General features: G+C 42.6%; 1 protein-coding gene across 2 annotated transcripts; it reads left to right on the plus strand.

The window, feature by feature from the left end:
* rab3b (RAB3B, member RAS oncogene family) lies at positions 1-20,540 on the plus strand. Of its 2 annotated transcripts, XM_061738101.1 has the most exons (8): positions 1-214; positions 8,218-8,442; positions 16,591-16,709; positions 16,792-16,916; positions 17,650-19,060; positions 19,097-19,692; positions 19,728-19,775; positions 19,872-20,540. In XM_061738101.1, the coding sequence occupies exons 2-5, from the start codon at positions 8,218-8,220 to the stop codon at positions 17,832-17,834; spliced, it is 654 nt and encodes a 217-aa protein (XP_061594085.1). In that variant the 5' UTR covers positions 1-214; the 3' UTR covers positions 17,835-19,060; positions 19,097-19,692; positions 19,728-19,775; positions 19,872-20,540. The 2 variants fall into 2 exon arrangements, with proteins under 2 accessions (XP_061594085.1, XP_061594083.1); XM_061738099.1 differs by having other exon boundaries at positions 19,097-20,540.

Consider the following 20,540-nt stretch of genomic DNA (forward strand, 5'->3'; position numbering starts at 1 on the left):
TCTTCATCCTTCTCAGCATCCTCATCCTCAGCACCAGCAGAGCAGCATGTCCGCGTGAAGCAGCAGCAGCAGCAGCTCAGTCCAGAAGGAGGATCCGGGGGGTTCTGGTTCTGGCTCTGGTTCTGGTTGTGCCGACAGGTCTGGGAGATATCGATCGTTTGGTTCCCGGAGCCTCCGCCACACAGAGAGCGCGCACCGGACACGCCCAGCAGAGGTGAGGCACACACACGCGCCCATACCGATACCGGATCATCGATTAAACACCTGAGCTGATCCGGACCGTAGCCGACTAAAGCCAGCCCGCTGATTGACTGAGGTGACACCGGGGTTCATGTATGTTCGGGTCCGGTGTTCCCACGCCGCCCACGCTGGTCCAGACCGTCCATGGCTCGGGTTCCGGTCCTGCAGGTGCTCCCCACCAGGCCCGGTACCAGAGCCCAGGAACCCCAGCACCTGCAGCTGTAGGCATGTTAAACACTACCCCCCCCGGAGCTGCAGGTGCTGCTGATCCATCAGGATGTTTCTGTACAGCCCAATAACCAGTACTGGAGTTGAGGGGGGATGAGGGGGGATGGCATCCCCCCTGAAATAAAAACGGTCCAAATCATCCCCCTGTAAAACTGCCATCCCTCCTTTCCATCCCTTATGTCATTTCATCAATAAATGTGGTTTTACTGATATTACAACATTTAGAGTCATCAACAGAAAAATAACTTATTTGACAATTTTCACCTGTTTCAAGTACATTTTCACTTGAAATAAGTAGAAAAATCTGTCAGTGGGACAATATTTATCTTATTACAAGCAAAATAATCTTGTTCCACTGGCAGATTTTTCTACTTATTTTAAGGGAAAATCTACTTGAAACAGTTGAATTTTGTTTTTTTTTCCAGTGATGACTCTTGTTTTAAGTGTAATGAGATTTTTTTTTTACTGAAATGAGACATTTTAACTAGAAATAAGACAAATATTCTTGTTAACATTTTGAGTTTTTGCAGTGATCCATTTTACTTATCCTGTGAAGGACAGAGTCATATTGATAAGTTCAGAAAACTGTTTTTTATTGTTGTGTTTTGATGTATTTGATGTAAGCCCAGTGGATTTTCAAAGCTTACAGAAGGCTGCATTTAACTGCTGCTATGTCATTCCTGCAGTATTTCTGCAGGTGTTTTGGTCAGTGCTATTATTTGTAATATATTATATTATTTGTAATCAGAACAAATTATCTGTCCCCATATGATAAAATCCACCATCCCCCCAGATTTTTTTTTACAACTCGAGTACTGCCAATAACACCATGCCAATGGGGAAAGACGTCAGCACTGGTCTGAAAGAATGAATTGTTTCTTGTTAATATCCGTTTTTTGATGTTTTTTAATGGTTATATCGTAATAATCTTATATTATTTGCTACAAACCCAAAGGAGTTTTATTTGGTGTTTTTTTATCATTATTCCTGTATATAGACTCTATATACAGGAATAATATATATACCCTCTATATTATAGAGGGTATGCATTGACATCATTTTCCCACTGGACCACGCCCCCTTACTCATACTGAGTGGCAAAAACAGCTGCAACTAGTAGGGGAAAGTGTGGAGAAGACGGGATAACAGCCGATTATCGGCTTAAATTAAAGGCAGTTGGACTTGACAGTGACCCGTACAGTTACCCCAAGAACCAGTGGTCCATGGACATTAATATTTGGCCACGAATCCAGTTTCCTGATATTTATATGTACTTAATTATGCCGAAGAAATACACGAAGCAAAGCTTGAAGGCATACAAAAGTCTTGATGCTTAGTCCTACTTCAAGGCAGGATTTGTTGTAGTATTAAAGTGATGAGGAAGCCGAACTTTATGATTTGACCGTTTAACTTTAGCTACCCAAAAATCCAACATTACAAATACAAAATGGGAACTGCAAATCCACGTTTCTCCTGGAATCCAGTTGTTTCTGTGAATTGCAGCGATCCATTTGTCTCTCTTAAGCTTATTTTTCGTCAGTCTGTAAAACGATAACTCAGATTTCTTGCTAAATCTATGAGTACAGTCGATCGCACAACAGCTCTTTCCCATTTTAGATGTTTTCGAGTGCTCAAACTGAAAGTCTACGCTGCCACTCAGTCTTCCTGCCACTCAGTCTTTCTGCCACTCAGTGGGCGTAACCCGCTGTGAAGTCGCATCCTCATGCGCATTCCCTCTATTTATGATGTCTTATTTACCTCAGCCATTGGAACAGTTCCAAAGGTTAGACTAACTATGGATGCTACTAGCAAACATCAGCTGGTTTTAACCCCTACTGGTCCTGTTTTCAGTTTCCTGTCCTGTTTTCAGCTTCTGTTGTCCAAGTTTCAGTTCTGCTGGTCCTGGCTTCAGCTGCAGTGGTACTGGTTTAGCTCCACTATTCCTGGTTCCATCTCCTCTAGTCCTCCTTCCAGCTCCTGTAGTCCAGGTTTCAGGTCCTCTAGTTCTTGTTTTAGCCTGACTAGTCCTTTTTTAGCCTCTCTAGTCCTTGTTTCAGTTTTACTTGTCCCAGCTCCATCTCCTCTAGTCCTGGGTTCAGCTCTTAAAGTTCTTGTCTCAGCTCCTCTAGTCCCGTGGGGCTTTTCCCCTTGTATCCACTCGGCTTGGCTGGACCCGGCTCTGTTTTAAGGGTTTCCCACCAGGTGATAGTAACGGTTGGTACCTTGTTTTGTCACGGGGGGTGTGGTCAGTTCTTCTGTTATCGTCTATATGGGTCTTCAGCACATCCAGACGGAGCAGTAAGTAATCCACTGATAATTATGCAACGGTTCCATGCGTACATCTGACCGAACGTGAATAAAATAAGACATGTTTTTTTAAAAACAGTTAGTGGTTAGTTTGTTGATTCTCTTAGCAACAGTGTTGGATTATTAAGTCATCAACTTTCAAATTTGGAATTCTGACGTCAGTGAGTGTCGCAGTTGAAACTTCCAATTAAAAAAAATCAAACATCAAAATACAAATGGACGGCACTACAACACGTTGCCAAAGAGAAAAGACATCAGCAATGATCTTAGAGAAGCCAGAACAATGAAGCATGATGGAGATGAACACAGCTGCATCTTAACAAACCTCTAGGACTCTGGAACAAGTCTAATGGATAGATGAGACCAACCCCTGCTGATATCTTTCCCTCTGCATTGTGTTAATTGGCCACATTGCATCTGCTTTTCTGGAGGTCTGCACACCTGCTGATAGTCAGTTCATCAATGATGATGCTCTTAAGTGTTATGGGGTGAGTTAGGAGGTACTTAGGGTTGCTCACATGTTTCTTTTAAATGTCATTTTTTGTTGTAGTTTTGTTAAACAAATAATGAAAAAGTCAGATGTTGCTGTTCGTCTGATGTATTTCTGACTAAGACCTGCCACATTCAGATGAGTTTATTGTGTTTTCACACAGCTTATTTTCACAGCGGTAACCATGGTGATGGTGAAAGGTCTCCGCCTCCATATTGTATTGTTTCTATCTTTCATATGTGTATCCGGGTTTTTAGCGTTCTGTTCATCCACGTTCCCCCTGATAAGATGGAAGAAAGACGCTTCTTACACAAGCAGACTGCTCGTCGTTCTCCTGCTTCCTCAGAGTGAATCAGTCACTCCTCTGCAGCGTCTGTCCTCCTTTACTGCAGCTGAGTTACCATGGTAACGCTATTGTGTGTCTGTCGCTCCCGAACATCCTCATTTTCATTTTAGACATCCAAATCCAAGAAGAGCAACATGGTCTCGCTAAAAGCAACATCTGCAATCCCTTACTGAAGCTGGTCCAGACCTGCAGTTCCTTTATTGACCACTAGGGTCTGGATCCAGACCTGCAGTTCCTCTACTGACCACTAGAGTCTGGATCCAGACCTGCAGTTCCTCTACTGACCACTAGAGTCTGGATCCAGACCTGCAGTTCCTCTACTGACCACTAGAGGATCCAGACCTGCAGTTCCTCTACTGACCACTAGGGTCTGGATCCAGACCTGCAGTTCCTCTACTGACCACTAGGGTCTGGATCCAACAGTCAGGTGGTCAGGTCAGGTCGGCTCCTCTCACTGCGCTGCAGAGCGGAGCGGTTCCTGATAAGACTGTTTAACTCTTCCTGAACTCAGTCTCACACACTCACCTCTGCCACAACTGGACTATATTTTAGTTTGCACTTTTACATGATATTTGTTTTAAAAACCTTATATTTCATGTTTATTTTAATATTATGAATGTGCTTTTATTGTGTGGTTGATTTTTTATGTTTATGTTTTGATGAGCTGCTGGACGGTTGAATCTCCATCAACCTCCAGTTAAAATGTTCAACTTTTCAGCAGAAATAAACATATTTACAGTTGTCTCCGTAGACGGTTCCATGGACGGCTCTGTAGAGGTCTCCATGGAAACCAGCAGCTCACCTTTAGGTCAGGAAGACCCAGGGAGACACAGGAAGATATGCTCGCTGAGAAGGTTTCTGCTGGTTGTTTCTCACTAATGATGCACCTTGAATAAAAATGTGTGTTAAGCCACTAAATATCCTACACTGTTGTACATCCCTGTCCGGATCCACAGCCCCTTTCCTGTTCTTGAAGCAGTCTCGGTTCTTGTCCTCCTAGTATCAATGATCTGGACTGAAGCAGCTACTGTCTCTTGGTCCAAAAGGTTCTTTGTCCAGTTCTTTTCATCGACACTGGATCTGATTTAAACCATCACCAGTTCCTCCTTAAATCAGACCTGGACGTGCTGTATTTGTTTGATGACACACTTCATCTTATTTACCTCCCTTTGTATCATGTGGAGAGTCTCTCAGGTGTTCGGCTGCTCTGTGGGTCTCCATGGTGACGGAACACAGGTGAGAGGCTGAGAGGTCGGTGTTATGGTTCACAGATTCACTTGCAGATATATAAACTCAGCTTATTACAGCGCAGCAACTCATACATGGTGGAGACGATGCTCCGAGGTTGAAACTGAGGATCAGAACGGAGAAGAGAGGTATGTAAGTGATGAGGATTTCTGCTGCTCTACAGGGATTTTCAGACAACCATCTGTAGGGTTCAGACGATGGTCTGAAGACAGAGGAGCGTGGACTGACTGGTTGGATCCATCTTGGCTTGTATCAACGGCTCAGGCTGCTGTTGACCACAACCTACCTGGCTTCATGACCACAGGGATCCATCTGCTGATGGTATTTTCCAGCAGGATGATGCAGCATGTCTCTGAGATCAAATCATCTCAAACTGGTTTCTTGAACATGTCATGAGTTCCTGTTTTCCAACAGGCTCCACATTCACCAGATCTCCATCCAACAGCTTTAGGATGTGGTGGAACTGCAAACTCTTGTCCTGGATGTGCAGCTGATATATCAATTCAATTCAATTCAATTCAATTCAATTCAATTCAATTCAATTCAATTCAATTCAATTCAATTCAATTCAATTCAATTCAATTCAATTCAATTCAATTCAATTCAATTTTATTTATATAGTGTCTAATACAACAAAAGTTGTCTCTAGGCGCTTTCCAGAGACCCAGAACATGACCCCCGAGCAATTATTACATAAACAATGGCAGGTAAAAACTCCCCTAGTTGGAAAACATCCTTAAGCCAAACAGTGGCAAGAAAAACTCCCCTCTAGGAGGGAAGAAACCTTGAGCAGGACCTGGATCATAAGGGGGGACCCTCCTGCCGAGGGCTGCCCTGACTGAGGTGGTCAGGGCAGCTATTTATGATGTCGTCATGCAAATACAGTATAGACCAGGGGTATTCAACTAGATTCGGCCGGGGGCCACATCTGCAAAAGGACTGTATGGAGAGGGCCGCACAATTTGAAAATGTGGGGGTTTTCAAAATGTATTTTGCACTCAAAGACGAAGACTTATGTAAATATAATACATTTGTATTATACATTTGAATATATCTAGTTTACATATGAATTATGTATTAATTGTCTCCTGATTTAGTAATTGTGAATGTTAAATATAATATTCAGATAAAGAAATATTATTTTGAATGCAAGTTCATTTTGAAACCATGCATTGTGCAAACTTAATGAAATTGATATTGACCTACTTTTAATAAAACACGCCATAATGACAAAGCACCACTTTCCACCAAGATTTCCTTATTTGAATATTATATTAAGCATTGAGCACAACCATTTTAGTCTATAGTAGCCAGTTATAAAAATATTATAAAAAAAAAAAAAAAAAAAAAAATTTCAACAAACACCCCCTTTTTTGAAATATGACCAGGGGCCACATAAAAGCTCCTGGCGGGCCGCATGTGGCCCGCGGGCCGCCAATTGAATACCCCTGGTATAGACCATTCCTCTGTAGCCGGTTGCCCTCAAGCTCGGGTCCTCTACCAGAGTCCTGGGAGCTTGAGGTTTCTGCGCAGTAGCGTTGCTGTTCCCAGAACTGGGCTCTTCTGGGCCGAGATCTGTGGTGTTGTTCCTGGGATCCGCTGCAGCCTCTCTCCCAGCCTTGAGGACACGGCTCCCAGTGCTCCAACTATAATCAGCACCACCACTGTCTTCACCCCCCAGATCTTCTCTGTCTCCTCCTTCAACCCCTGGTACTTCTGCAGTTTCTCGTGTCTCTTGGGATTGCCATGTCAATCACTGTTGCCCTCTTCTGGAGTTTGTTGACCGCCGCTATGTCCAGTGTGTCACTGTCAGCCATCACCAGTTCAAACTATCCTACAGGATCTTTCCCTTTTCATTCTCCTCCACCCATGGAGGTATCTCTCACCTTGACTTTGGGACATCCCAGCCATATTCAGTGCAGATGTTTCTGCACATAATACCTGCCACCTGGTTGTGCTAGTCCATGTTCACTCAGTAGGGTTCAGAGGTGCTCTGTCATAGTTACATGACCACGATCACTCCATCTGTTGTTACTCTGCAGTTCTCCTGAACCACTTCTGCTGGTTTGTCTGAAAACTTTAGTTTGCCTGGAACATCTGTAATCCAGAGTCCAGGGCATGTTCCTGCAGCGCCGTCTCATATCCGATGTCTCCTATCAGCTAACAACTCGTCCATCCTCCTGCCAGAGATCCGTCTCTGCTTATGGTGAGGTGGAAGAACAAAACCTCTTTCTTTTTACTCGCCGTTATTTTGCTCTCCATCCTTGATCGCTTCTTTTCATCTGGATCTGAGGTCCTTTTGTGATCGTTTGCAGGTCCTTGGAGAGTTCACTCATTGTAGTACTTCATGTACACTCATCATGACAAGATGTTATGAGTAATACATTCCTGGTAGCAACCCTCTAGAAAGAACAGCACCCAAACCAGCAGGAAAACATGTTGCGTTGTTTAAAAGAGAGATAAATCAATAAAACCTAAGTGAAAGATCTCAAGAAGACACATAGAAAGTCACTATTGACAGAGTATCTGCAGCAGGCTGCCGCTAGAACGGCACCGTTCTAGAGGTTTAGAGGATGCCACAACAGAGTAGTGTAACTAAATAAGTAAAGTTTATTTCTATAGCACCTTTCACAGACAAGGGAATGTCACAAGATGCTTCACAGAGAATAGAAACAATACAATAAATGTAAAATACAACAAAAACGAGACAATACAGATAAAAGCTCCTAGAATAAAAGTACATAAAATCAACATGGTGGTCATAAAACAACCCTCTTACTACTGATGTTTAAAAGCTTGGAGAAACAGGTGGGTTTGCTCTTAAAAGCGTTGATGGAGCGAACATAGAGACGGCGGGAGAACGTTCCAGAGCCTTGGTGCGACGGCCTGGAGGGAGCGATCTCCTCTCTTAAAAAGGGTACGAGGGACCATAAGCAAGTTTTGATGGTGTAGGAACTGGGGGATTGAGAAGAAAGTTTAGTCAGAGCCAGGACACATATATGGTCTAGGACATGTATGACGTCCAGGACATGTAGGAGGTTGAGGACTCGATTTTAATGCTTGCAAGGCTTGGGTATAAATGGCCCAAACCAGAGCGAATGCCCTCAGTTTTTCCAGAGGGCACCGTGTAAGGGTTCAGGACAGGGAGAGGTCTATGCTGCTGACACATTGTCATTGAAGTTCCTGGCTGAGCAGTAGACATGTTATCTCTGGTTCCTGTTAAGGCTGCTGGAGAAACAATGATTATGCTGACTCTGGTTCCTATTGAAGTTTTTGGAGAAGCAGTGAACATGTTAGCTCTGGTTCTAGCTCTGGTGAATGCAAACATGATCGTGTGACTGTGTTTTCCTGTCCTCAGATGGCGAAGGCAGACCAGCGTTTCGGCCAGCGGGATGGCTCCGACCAGAACTTCGACTACATGTTCAAGCTGCTGATCATCGGGAACAGCAGCGTCGGGAAAACCTCCTTCCTGTTCCGCTACGCCGATGACTCCTTTAGCAACTCATTTGTCAGCACCGTCGGCATCGACTTCAAGGTGAAGACGGTGTATCGCAACGACAAGAGGATCAAGCTGCAGATCTGGGTGAGGTTTAAATTCAGAACATGAGAAGGAACTACATTAGATCCACTGGCAGATGGGGTGTGTCATCGGCATACGCTCTTACTACCAATTAGTCTTGTTCAGGATTTTCCTTTCATACTTTCATTTCAGCAACCTTTCTGAATGAAGGCATAATTCACCGTAATCATTTTAATTTCAAAGTTAATGTGGCTTGTAGAGCTGTTAATTGTATTAGGAGACCACAGTGACCAGTTCTGGTCCTGGTTTCAAATGTATTGTTAGCAACTTTAGTAGTGATAAATTTAAGGTAACCTTGGTTAGAATCATGTTATCATCAGCTTGCTGGTAGACACTGAGGTGGGTGTGGTCCCACTAACTGCCAGGTTTGAACGGTCTACCTCTTTGCTCATTTACGTTGAACTTGTGGCTGTGCAGAGCCAGTTCCTCCAACATGGCGTCCACCAGAGATCCATGAAGCAGGCTTCAGAACCAGTCTTTGTCACACATGACATCACAGAGGGCGTGTACAGTTCTTTTTATAAGGTTTAGACAAAGCAGATAAACAAAGGAAGTGACACATCAGAGAAAAAGATTCTCAAAATAAAGCAAGAACTTGAGCCGAACCCTGAAGGGAACCGATGAAACCAAACAAAGCAAGAGAATCCGAGCAAGACTCAAGCCTAAAACCCCAGAACCTTAACGCATGACCGCGGTATCAGAGAACGTTCTGCCCTGACAGACAACCAGACTGATGCTCCACAGCTTGCTCTGTCAGAGCTGATGTCGTTACCATGGCAACGGCTGCCTCCTGCCAAGTCTAAACCTCTTCACTCCGAGACATTCCTTTAATTACCCCCACAGAAAAGCTGAGTGTGTGGGCTCTGGATCAAACCGAGGCCCCTTTCAGGTGTAAAAATAGACCCAGCACACATGTGTGGCAGAGCGGCTGTCAAGGCAGATGCAGATGCATCATGGGAGGTGTAGTTGTTATTGTGCTGGTACTGCTCACTTTAGTAGAAACAGCTGACCACTAGGGTCTGGATCCAACTTTGACCTCCTTGTTAAAACTTCTAACTTTACAGCAGAAATAAACATATTTACAGTCTTCTAAAACAAAATTTTTGATCTCCATAGTTTTATTTACCTCATTAGGTAAAATAAAAAAAAAGTATGCATAATTAGGGGTGTGGCCTTTTGATTGACAGCTAGGGATCATTAAACCGAGTCATAGCCAAAGTCATATTAGCAATGATGGCTATGAGATACTTATAATTAATAAATGAGAAAAGAAAGGAAGGAGAGAGGAAGGAAGAGAGGAGGAAAGAGAAGGAGGGGTGATAGGCACCTCTCAGTGGATCATGTTGGTGTCCCCCTGCAGCGTACAGTATATCTAGGATGAACCTCTGTTTTAGACCAGCTGTTATAGGCTTGTCCTGCAGCTGCAGCTACGACTACTGACTCTAACACACTAGAGTCTACACTAACTAGAGGTTTACTAACACTAACTAGAGGTTTATTAGCACTAACTAGAGGTTTACTGAATACTAACTAGAGGTTTACTAAACACTAACTAGAGGTTTACTAACACTAACTAGAGGTTTACTAAACCCTAACTAGAGGTTTACTAACACTAACTAGAGGTTTACTGAATACTAACTAGAGGTTTACTAAACACTAACCTTTTAAGTTTGGTTTTAAAGGTGGAGGTGGTGTCAGCCTCCTTAACCCAGATTGGAAGTTGGTTCCATAGTAACGGTGCCTGATAGCAGAACGCCCGCCCTCCCCATCTACATTTGGACACTCTAGGAACCAAGAGTAAACCTGCACTCTGAGAATGCAGAGCTCTGTTAGGAACATAAGGCACTACCAGGTCTTGCAAATATTGTGGAGCTAAGCCATTTTGAGCTTTATACACAAGAAATGCAATTTTTAATTGGATTCTGAGTTTTATGGGGACCAATGGAGTGAGGCTAACACAGGAGAGACGTGGTCTCTCTTGCTGATTCCTGTCAGCACTCTGCTGCTGCATTTTGGATCAGCTGGAGGATATTCAGAGAATTACTTGGACATCCTGCTAATAACACATTACAGTAATCTAGCCTAGAAGATACAAACACGTGAATTAGTTTTTCCACATTACTCTGTGAGGGGATGTTCTTAATCTTTGTGATATTCCATAGATGGAAAAAACGATGTTTTACAAACTGATTAATATGCTGTTTAAACCACTGGTCATGATCAAAAGTAAGTCCAAGCTTTCTCACAGTTGTACTGGAAGCCATCGCAATGTCATTTTATCCATTCCTAAGGTGTTTGGGAAAAACAATAACCTCTGTTTTATCATAATTTAAAAGTAAAAATGTGTGGACATCCCGTCCTTGATGTCCCTAATACATGCCTGAAGTTTAGCTAACAGTTCTGTTTCATCTTCATAGACAAATAGAGCTGCATATCATCAGCATAGCAATGAACGTTGATGCAGTGATTCAGGATAATACTTCCCAAGGGCTGCACTGAACAAGATTGGCCCTAGCACTGAACCCTGCAGAACACCATAACGGACCCTCGACTGTTCTGAAGAAACCTCATGTACATGAACAAACTGGAACCTGTCAGATGGATCTGATTTACACCAACTTAGAGCTGTCCCTTTAATCCCAACAACATGCTCTAACCTGTGCAGTAAGATGCTGATCTACAGTGTCAAAAGCAGCACTGAGGTCCAGTAGAACCAGTATGGATACTAATCCCTTATCTGAGGTCCAGTAGAACCAGTATGGAAACTAATCCCTTATCTAAGGTGTTGAGGAATTTATCAAAAACCAGTTCAGGAGTCCGCTGTGGGATTCGAGATTTTATTTAGCCGGCGTTCAGCAGACCAACACAGACACAGTGTCTCGGTCGGTGGGCTGACATCGAGTGAAGTTATAACCAGGTTTTTATACAAGAAGTTAAAGCAGGAATACACAAATCAGGCGAGAGACAAAAGTAATTTACAGTCGGGTGTCTAAATGTAATTATCAGACATTTGGCATGACTGTCACAGACTTCTAAATTACCCCATAGGGTGTTCTCATGATTCAAGTCTGTTTGAACCAACTTCCAGGTGTCGGGATCTGCCCGGGGGGTAGGAAGCTGGGTAGGAAGTTGGAGCTACCTCAAACGTGTTGAGTCCAGTTGTCTGTTTGAACCAACTTCCGAGGTGTCGGGATCTGCACGGGGGTAGGAAGTTGGATAGGAAGTTGGAGCTACCTCAAAAGGTCTTGAGTCCAGTTCAAAGCCCTGTAGGGGGTAGGGCTGGGGCAACCTGCCCCTGCAGGGGGGCCAAGCTGTTACAATTCTTCATCAATTCACAATTTTTTTTTTTTTCTTTTTGTTGAATTACAGTGGAGTAGTGATACATATTTTGCAAGTGAACCTTAAACATGTGATCAGAAGTCAAATAACAACAAGCCAACAAAACAAATTCAAATATCAAGTAACCAACGTGTCCTAACTGTTCTTTAAAGCAATCAAACAAACTAATCGTGACAGGTGTATGTAACGTTTTAGCAATACCAACCGTTTGGAGGATATTCATAAGCCTTCATGCCACAAATCCAGTAAACACCTTTTGGTAGAGGTATGGAACAGCGATTAACCATTGTAGCAAGGTAGCTATAATCCTCAATGGAATCGGGCAGTGGATTTTGGCTTGTTTTAGGCTTAACAAGCGGTTCTTCAGAAGGAGAGTATGTGGAGTCACATCTACACCATAATTGTCTCGCTTGTGGGGGTCTGCGGGGCCTGCGCTGCTCCTCGGCTCCTCCGCTCCTCCACCAGTCGTGGAGGTCCTGGGTGTTGGAGCTGGGCTTTCCCTGCCCGCGTTGCTCCCCTCAATGGCTCCGACGAGGCGCCACAGAAAGAAGAAGGAATCGGCCGGTCTCCGGTGCATGGTCGAGGAGCTGTGCTCCCGCAGTGGGACGCGTGGAACCAGGCCAGCGCCCACCACCCTTGAGTGTCGGTGGTGCAGGACGTGCTGAGCCCTGGACCACCGAGGCCCTCTCCGACACAAACCCAGTCTCTGGGTTGTGGCATGGTTTGCCACTAGGAAGAGACTGGACAGCTTTTACTTTTCTGTGGATTGACTGAACAGCAGAAGTTTAGAGTAGAACAGAATGATATCATGGATTCATCCATGGCATGGAAGTCCATCTTCTTCATATATACAGAACTGAATTGCTTGGTATGGTCATAGGTCTACCCATAATCCTTTCATGAGGCGTGAGTTTTGTGCTTCCTAATGGGTGTTAACAGGTGTCAACATTGTCCATTTAAGTCCAGTTTAAAATTCTCTGCACATACAAAAACATTTTCATACAAGGACATTTTCATACAAGAACAATTTCATATCCCTCACATAATGTCTATTTGCAGAGCTTCAAAAAAGTCACGGTGGGGGGAAGTGTTGATAATGTTTGCAATATTTTTATAGGACGCAAATCTTGGAGCTTATCAGTCTTTCAACACTATCTGACACATTCCCCCTTTGCTCATCTGTGATTGCTAACTGTGATCAGCTATGCGACATGCATGCTATTCACGGTTACAAGGATGTGGGTTTCACAACGCGACCGTCGTTGCTGACCCACAAATTATTTACATTTTTACAACCATGGGAATGCTGCAATCCGTTTTTCTTCACCTCAGTAGTCTCTTGTAGGAGAGCTACATCATTAGGAGAAACCAGGTCGTTAGCGGGTATAGAAGGGCAAAGTTTTACATAGACAGGTAAGCCAAATTTGGCAGTTTCTTTTGCTGCATGGTCAGCTGAAGCATTGCCTAGTGAAAACAGGGTTGGACTGGGTGTGGGCTTCACATTTAACAAAGCAATAGATGAAGGTAGTTGACAGGCTTGTAACAGTTCACCAATCAATTAACCACATTTATCTCCGAGGATGAGATAAATCCTCGGTTCGCCCACAATATATAAAATCTATAAAATACAATATACACAACCAAAAGCATATCTGGAATCTGTATAGATTGTAACAGTTTTACCTTTTGATCAGTATATATAGTTTCATCTACTTGTGTGGAGCTGGAGGAGGACAAGGTGGCGCTTTCAACAATTAAGAATGATCACAAATTGTATGACCTGCGTATGGTATTCCATTTTTATACGAGTGTTAAAGACAGAGGTGTCAAAAGTATTCACATTCATTACTCAGGTAGAAGTATAGATACTACAGTTTAAAAATACTCGTGTAGAAGTTGAAGTATCAACTCAAAATTTTTTCTCAAGTAAAAGTATAAAGTACTGGTTTCAAAAGTACTTAAAGTATAAAGGTAAAAGTAATATAAGCGGGGAAAACCATTAAGGCTAAAAGCCATTGAAAATGAATGCCTCTTAGTATAATGCAAATATATTAAAGAACCATATATGTGCATTATTGAGCATTAACATGTGTTTCAGAGACCAGACACGTACAAACCAATTATGTTTATACTTCTCATCCAACCACAACCAAATTCACTCTATCCGGATGGCACAATTTAACTGGATAGTTTTTTAAAGGCCGAAATGAAATAGAGTAAGGCTGTTTTTAAAATGTAAGGAGTAAAAGGCACAGATAACTGCGTGAAAATGTAAGGAGCAAAAGTAAAAACCATCTGAAAAATAATTACTCCAGTGAAGCATACACAACCAAAATTTCTACTTAAGTAAGGTAATGAGGTATTTGTACTTCGTTACTTGACACCTCTAGTTAGAGATTAGTCTTACATGCATTCAGAGACGTTATAGTTGGTTCACAGACAGATTTCCATGCAATTAAATTATGAAGTTACCATAGGCAGGATAAGATTATGTAAATTGGGATGCTCTGATTTGGCTCACCACAATGGGAGCTGTTCCCATTTTCTTTGTTTGAGACGTGTGTGACATGTGGATTGGTGTGAATGATCATTGGCTGGCTCCTCTGCGCCTCCTATCAGCGCTCAACCTGTGTAGGAAACACTTTTGAAAAAGACATTAGTATTTTCATACATTTCAGATACCTTTTTTTGCGTTATCCAGCCCTACCCTTTGTTGAGGGCAATTAGCAAATATATATTTTGCATGTACCCTGGAGGAAATCCATCAATCTGATCTCGTGACAGACCACAATTCTCTTTTGCTGTCAACATTATTTTAGCATAAAGTTCCCTGGGATTATCATCTACTTCCCTTTGAACTGTTAAGGCAATGAATATTATAAAAGGTCTGAGCTTGCTCGGTGTGATTTTGGCAACAGCTGTGGGATTAAAGGGAATTCTACAAGCATCAAGTACTTTGCGCATCAAGTACTTTACTTTTCAAATCATGTGGCAAAGTTAGTTTAACAGCTGTTTCCTCTAGCCATTTTTGTTTATTCATTTAAAATCTCTTACTATTATTTGGCTCCAAATTTTGTAGGCAACAGATCTTGGATTTTTGTAAAATCCAGTCGTCATCAGAAGTGTCATCGTCATTTGATTCTTTAATCAGTTTCACCGGATAAAGGTTTTGATTTTATCATTTAACTGGTGCTCTAATTTCATTTTTGTCTGTGTTGTGTTTTTAAATCCTTCTAGTAGGGCCATCAGCTTTTTATTTTGATCAGTAAGCAAAGCTATTTGGGATTCTGCATTACGGCGTCTACTTTCATCCCTCCAAAGATCTGAGGGAGTTTGAAGTGCTTTAGTTATTTTAACAATATTTAATACTAACTAAGTAACAAACAAAACTAACAAATAAAAACTATCGGTACCGTGATTACCATACATGTATTTAAAGAACTGAAAAACTTCACTTGACAGAGCATACAAATCATTCCTGTTGGTGCAAGAAGAGCAAGTCGATTCTTGCAGAAATGAAATATACCTCATTTGGGAGAGCGTGTCATCCCCACTTATAAAATAAAAAACAGTTCCTCTACATACAGTATGTCTATTTCTCACAAATATATCAGTGTTCCAACACTTACGGACACCAAGTCCTGCATATGCTATAAGTCCCTCACTGGACTATTCTTTTGGTACTCCAACCAACCATGGCGTTCTCTTTAATGTTACCCGAGATATTAAACCTTTTTAGAAGAGCGAGTCAGATTCTAAGGCAGGATAAGCAAAGCATTCTCGCAACACAATCAAATTCAAGTGTTATGAAATTGTCAGCATTCCTAAACATCTCTACAATAACTTTTCCCAATAACACAAAATAATAAAAATAACCCTCACAACCACACAGCGGACTTACCTATCATTTCAGGATAACGTCAACTTTCTCTGGCACTCCAGTTCACAGACTTTCGACAACAGCCCAGCAACAATAATTTGGAATTTTGTAAATGGACCCCTTACCTCTGATTAGTTTTAAATAGAAGTCGCTGGTTGTGTCGTTGGTCTGGAAAAAGGAGTTCCCATCGAAAGTCTATTGTTATCCGGGTCAACGGCACCAAATTGTTGAGGAATTTATCAAAAACCAGTTCAGGAGTCCGCTGTGGGATTCGAGATTTTATTTAGCCGGCGTTCAGCAGACCAACACAGACACAGTGTCTCGGTCGGTGGGCTGACATCGAGTGAAGATATAACCAGGTTTTTATACAAGAAGTTAAAGCAGGAATACACAAATCAGGCGAGAGACAAAAGTAATTTACAGTCGGGTGTCTAAATGTAATTATCAGACATTTGGCATGACTGTCACAGACTTCTAAATTACCCCATAGGGTGTTCTCATGATTCAAGTCTGTTTGAACCAACTTCCAGGTGTCGGGATCTGCCCGGGGGGTAGGAAGCTGAAGTCAGCTCAAGGAGGTCTATTGGAACAAAATAGTCTAGTCAGCTTCTAGAGTCAGAGGAAACAGCAACAGCTACTGCTGGGTGGGCCTGGTTGATAACTTCAAGATATCACAGAGGGTGTACCCAGTTCGTTATATATAATATCAGTGGTTTTGATCCGGTTTGCTCTGTTTTTAGTGCTTGTTTTTTGGTGTGGTCTTAATTTTGTTTTAACCTGATTATGTTCTGGTCTGTTTTTGGTGTCCAGCTTGTTTCCGGACAGGAAAGTCTCTTCTCACTGCTTCTTGTTAGTCTTGTGACCGGGGTTTACAGTCACGGTTTGAGCCCTGCATCTTGACAAGTTTTTCTTTCATAATTTTTTTCCTGCAGGATACGGCGGGGCAGGAGCGTTACCGCACCATCACCACAGCTTACTACCGTGGTGCCATGGGCTTCATCTTGATGTATGACATCACCAACGAGGAGTCCTTCAATGCTGTCCAGGACTGGTACGTGATTGGCCAGGCTCATGTCATCTAACTCTGTCGGAGCTGAAACTGATATTTGCTGTCGATGCCCCTCCTTGATCAGGGCCACCCAGATCAAGACGTATTCGTGGGACAATGCCCAGGTGATCATGGTGGGCAACAAGTGTGACATGGAAGAGGAGAGGATCGTTCCCGCGGAGAAAGGAAAACATCTGGCGGACCAGCTTGGTGAGCAAAACAAACACTAAAGTGACATTATTTGAACCATTATTACTATCTAAATATGTATCTACATTTTGACCACACTCACAAAACTGATGAGTGCATAACTTTGAAATGGTTTGTCCAATCAAAACTTGTAACAACGTCATCGCTGCAATCATTAAATGAAAAAATTGGTTGAAAATTGGTTAATACCATTTCATCAATCCATCAACACCGGCCAGCTGGGCAAAGCAGGAAGAGGAAGATTAGACAGAGAGAATAAAGAACAGAGAGAGGAGAGACACACATACACAATGGTTAGTTGGTGTACTCCTGAAGCTCTTTCCTGCAAACAATTACCTAAAAAATACTAATGCAATCAAATCAATTTTGTTGCTAATCTTTCACATATCCGAGCCTCTTATTACCACCAAAGAATAATCTCAATACTGTTTATTTAACCATAAAACTCAGAAATGAAGAACCACAGTGGGCCCAGTACTGAACCTCATCAGAGATGGACCATTCACATTCAGAAGATAATCTCTTACAGAAAAAAATGAATATCATAAATATATAAAGATTTTTAATATTCTTGAGTTAGTAGGTAAGCTGTTCACACATTTTAAGTTTTCATTGTATTTATTGGCGCAGCCCATGATGTACAATTTGTATGCAACAGCTTAATGTGGTTTTTAGAAACTGGAGTCATGGATCTAATACCAGGATGACCCCTGTTTCTCACCCCACCCTCCAGGATTTGAGTACTATGAGGCGAGTGCCAAGGAGAATATCAATGTACGGCAGGTTTTCGAGCGCTTGGTGGACATCATTTGCGTGAAGATGTCAGAGCGTGTGGATGTGGAAGTGCCAGCGGCTCCAGGCGCCAAGACCACCAGACTGACGGACAAGCCTGCCCAGCTACCTCAGAAGTGCTGCTGATCATCATCCTCCCTTCCCCACCTCACTCCTCCCACCCCCAGATCAAAATTAAAAATCAGATTAGCTCCAGTACGGTTCCTCCACACTCCTTCTGCTTCAGTTTGTGAGCTGTCAGTTGTTACCTGAGCAGCTCCTGATACCTGACATCCACAACAACACTTTTGTCCAGTCACCTGCAGGGGGCGGAGTAATGTTAAAAAGTTAGTGCCGGCTCTGTTTCTATGGAATCAGTTCAGGTCAGTTCAAATAAGTCTGATTCCATCTGGTTGATACCAGCTCAGACCAGGTCTGTTTGGTTAGCTCTGGATTCAGATCAGTTCAGATGGACAACTGTGGTTCAGTTCAGTTTCATCTGGTTCAGTGTTGGGCACTCTTTCTGAGTCAGACTGGATCAGACCAGTTCAATCTGTTGAATCTGGAGCAGTTTGGACAAAACTGGTTTAGGCTGGATTACTCCAAATTAGTCCGGTTGCATCCACCTCAGACCACATCAAATCAGTTCAGTCCAGATCACCCTGTTTAAATCTGGATTAGCCTGTCTTTAAACTGTTTTAGTCTGGATTAGCCTGGCTTTAAACTGTTTAAATCTGGATTAGCCTGGTTTTAAACCGTTTTAGTCTGGATTAGCCTGGTTTTAAACTGTTTAAATCTGGATTAGCCTGGCTTTAAACTGTTTAAATCTGGATTAGCCTGGCTTTAAACTGTTTTAGTCTGGATTACTCTGGATCAGACCAGTTAAATTCAGGATCAGTCTGGTTCAGACCACTTCAGTTATGATCAGTGTGGCTCACACTGATGTTCAGAACGATGATGATCTCATGAATGAACCTCAGTAAATCTATTTTAGAGCAGTCCAGTTAGGACTTTAGTTTAGTCCACTTGAGTTCAGTTCAATCTGAAGTCCAGTTACACTTGTTTCGTATAAACTGAATTGAACTGAACTGAACTGAACTGAACCGAGAATTTTTTTTAATCAGTTTACTTTTTTTTCGTCTGGACAAGTCTGATTTAGTTCAATCTCCTTCAGTCCAGATCGGTAAACGTCCTTCCAAATCAGACTGGTTTAGTCTTATTGGATCTGGTTCAGTTTGGATCCATCTGCTTGGTTCCAGATCACTTTGGTTTGATACAGTTGAATTCGGTTCAGTCCTGTCACACCCTAAGACTGTAGAGCTCGTCTCCTAATGGATGACACACATTGCAGTCACCCCTCAAACCTTTAGCAGGTGTATCAGCAGGGGTGTCAACAGGTGCATCCACAGGTGTATCAGCAGGTGTGTCAGCAGGTGCATCAGCAGGTGTGTCAGCAGGTATGTCAATATGTGTAACAAAATGTACATCAGCTGGTGTATCAACCGGTGTATCAACCAATATGTCCGCAGTTGTAACAACAGGTGCATCAGCAGGTGTGTTGGCAGGTGTTACAACAGGTGTATCCGCAGGTGAGTCAACAAGTGTATCACAGATGCCTCATAGATGTATCAACAAGTGTGCTAGTAAGTAAATTAACAAGTTTATGAAAAGGTGTATCAGCAGGTGTATTTACAGGTGTATCAACATGTGTATCAGCAGGTGTGTCAGCAGGTGCATCAACGTGCGGGTCCACAGGTGTATCAACAGGTGTTTCAGGAGATGCATCAACATGTGTATCAGCAGGTGTATCAGCAGGAGTATCAAAGGTGTATCAGCCGGTGTATCAACAGGTGTGTCAGCAGTGGCATCAACAGGTGTTCCAGCAGGTGTATCAGCAGGTGTATCAACAGGTGTATCAACAGGTGTATCAGCAGGTGTATCAGCAGGTGAATCAACAGGTGTATCAAAGGTGTATCAGCAGGTGTATCAACAGGTGTATCAGCAGGTGTATCAGCAGGTGAATCAACAGGTGTATCAAAGGTGTATCAGCAGGTGTATCAACAGGTGTATCAACAGGTGTATCAGCAGGTGTATCAACAGGTGTATCAGCAGTGGCATCAACAGGTACATCAGCAGGTGTATCAGCAGTGGCATCAACAGGTACATCAGCAGGTGTATCAGTAGTGGCATCAACAGGTACATCAGCAGGTGTATCAACAGGTGTTTCTGGAGATGCATCAGCAGGTGTATTAACAGGTGTGTTAGGAGGTGTATCAGCAGGTGTATCAACAGGTGTATCAGCAGTGGCATCAACAGGTACATCAGCAGGTGTATCAAAAGGTGTTTCCGGAGATGCATCAGCAGGTGTATCAACAGGTGTGTCAGGAGGTGTATCCTTATAGCCGCCATGACCGCAGTGCCCCCCTCCCCCATCACGTGTGTGTGTGTTCATGATATTCAGTGGGTGTTCAGTTGTTCAGATTCTTGTGTTTGTGTTCAGAAGTGTGTGATTCTCTGAGATCTGTGTTTCTGAACAACAAGCTGTTTTATTAAGTATGAAGAACTAAATCCTGCCAAACCGTTGTATAGCAACCACGCACACGTGTGTGTACCCGCCCACCACGTGTCTTGATAGAACGTACGATAATATCGACATTGTGTTCATATGATTATTTTTGAAGTGACTTTGTAAATGATAGATTTAGAGCTGAATATATTGTTGTTGACTTTATTTTTATGCAGTGGACCAATTCTATCAAACATTTCTGTAAACTTGTTGTCTTAGGGTTTGATCCTGTACGAAGAAGCACAAAGTGATTGTACAAAATATTGTGAATGTTTGTATATTATAGA

This window comes from Cololabis saira, chromosome 13 (assembly GCF_033807715.1).
Source record: "Cololabis saira isolate AMF1-May2022 chromosome 13, fColSai1.1, whole genome shotgun sequence".
NCBI lineage: Eukaryota > Metazoa > Chordata > Actinopteri > Beloniformes > Belonidae > Cololabis > Cololabis saira.

Coding starts and splice junctions, on each gene's coding strand:
- rab3b (XM_061738099.1), top strand. CDS start 8,218: ATGGCGAAGGCAGACCAGCGTTTCGGCCAGCGGGATGGCTCCGACCAG. Junction 16,710..16,791: donor TTCAATGCTGTCCAGGACTG/GTACGTGATTGG, acceptor CTCCTTGATCAG/GGCCACCCAGATCAAGACGT. Junction 16,917..17,649: donor ACATCTGGCGGACCAGCTTG/GTGAGCAAAACA, acceptor CCCACCCTCCAG/GATTTGAGTACTATGAGGCG.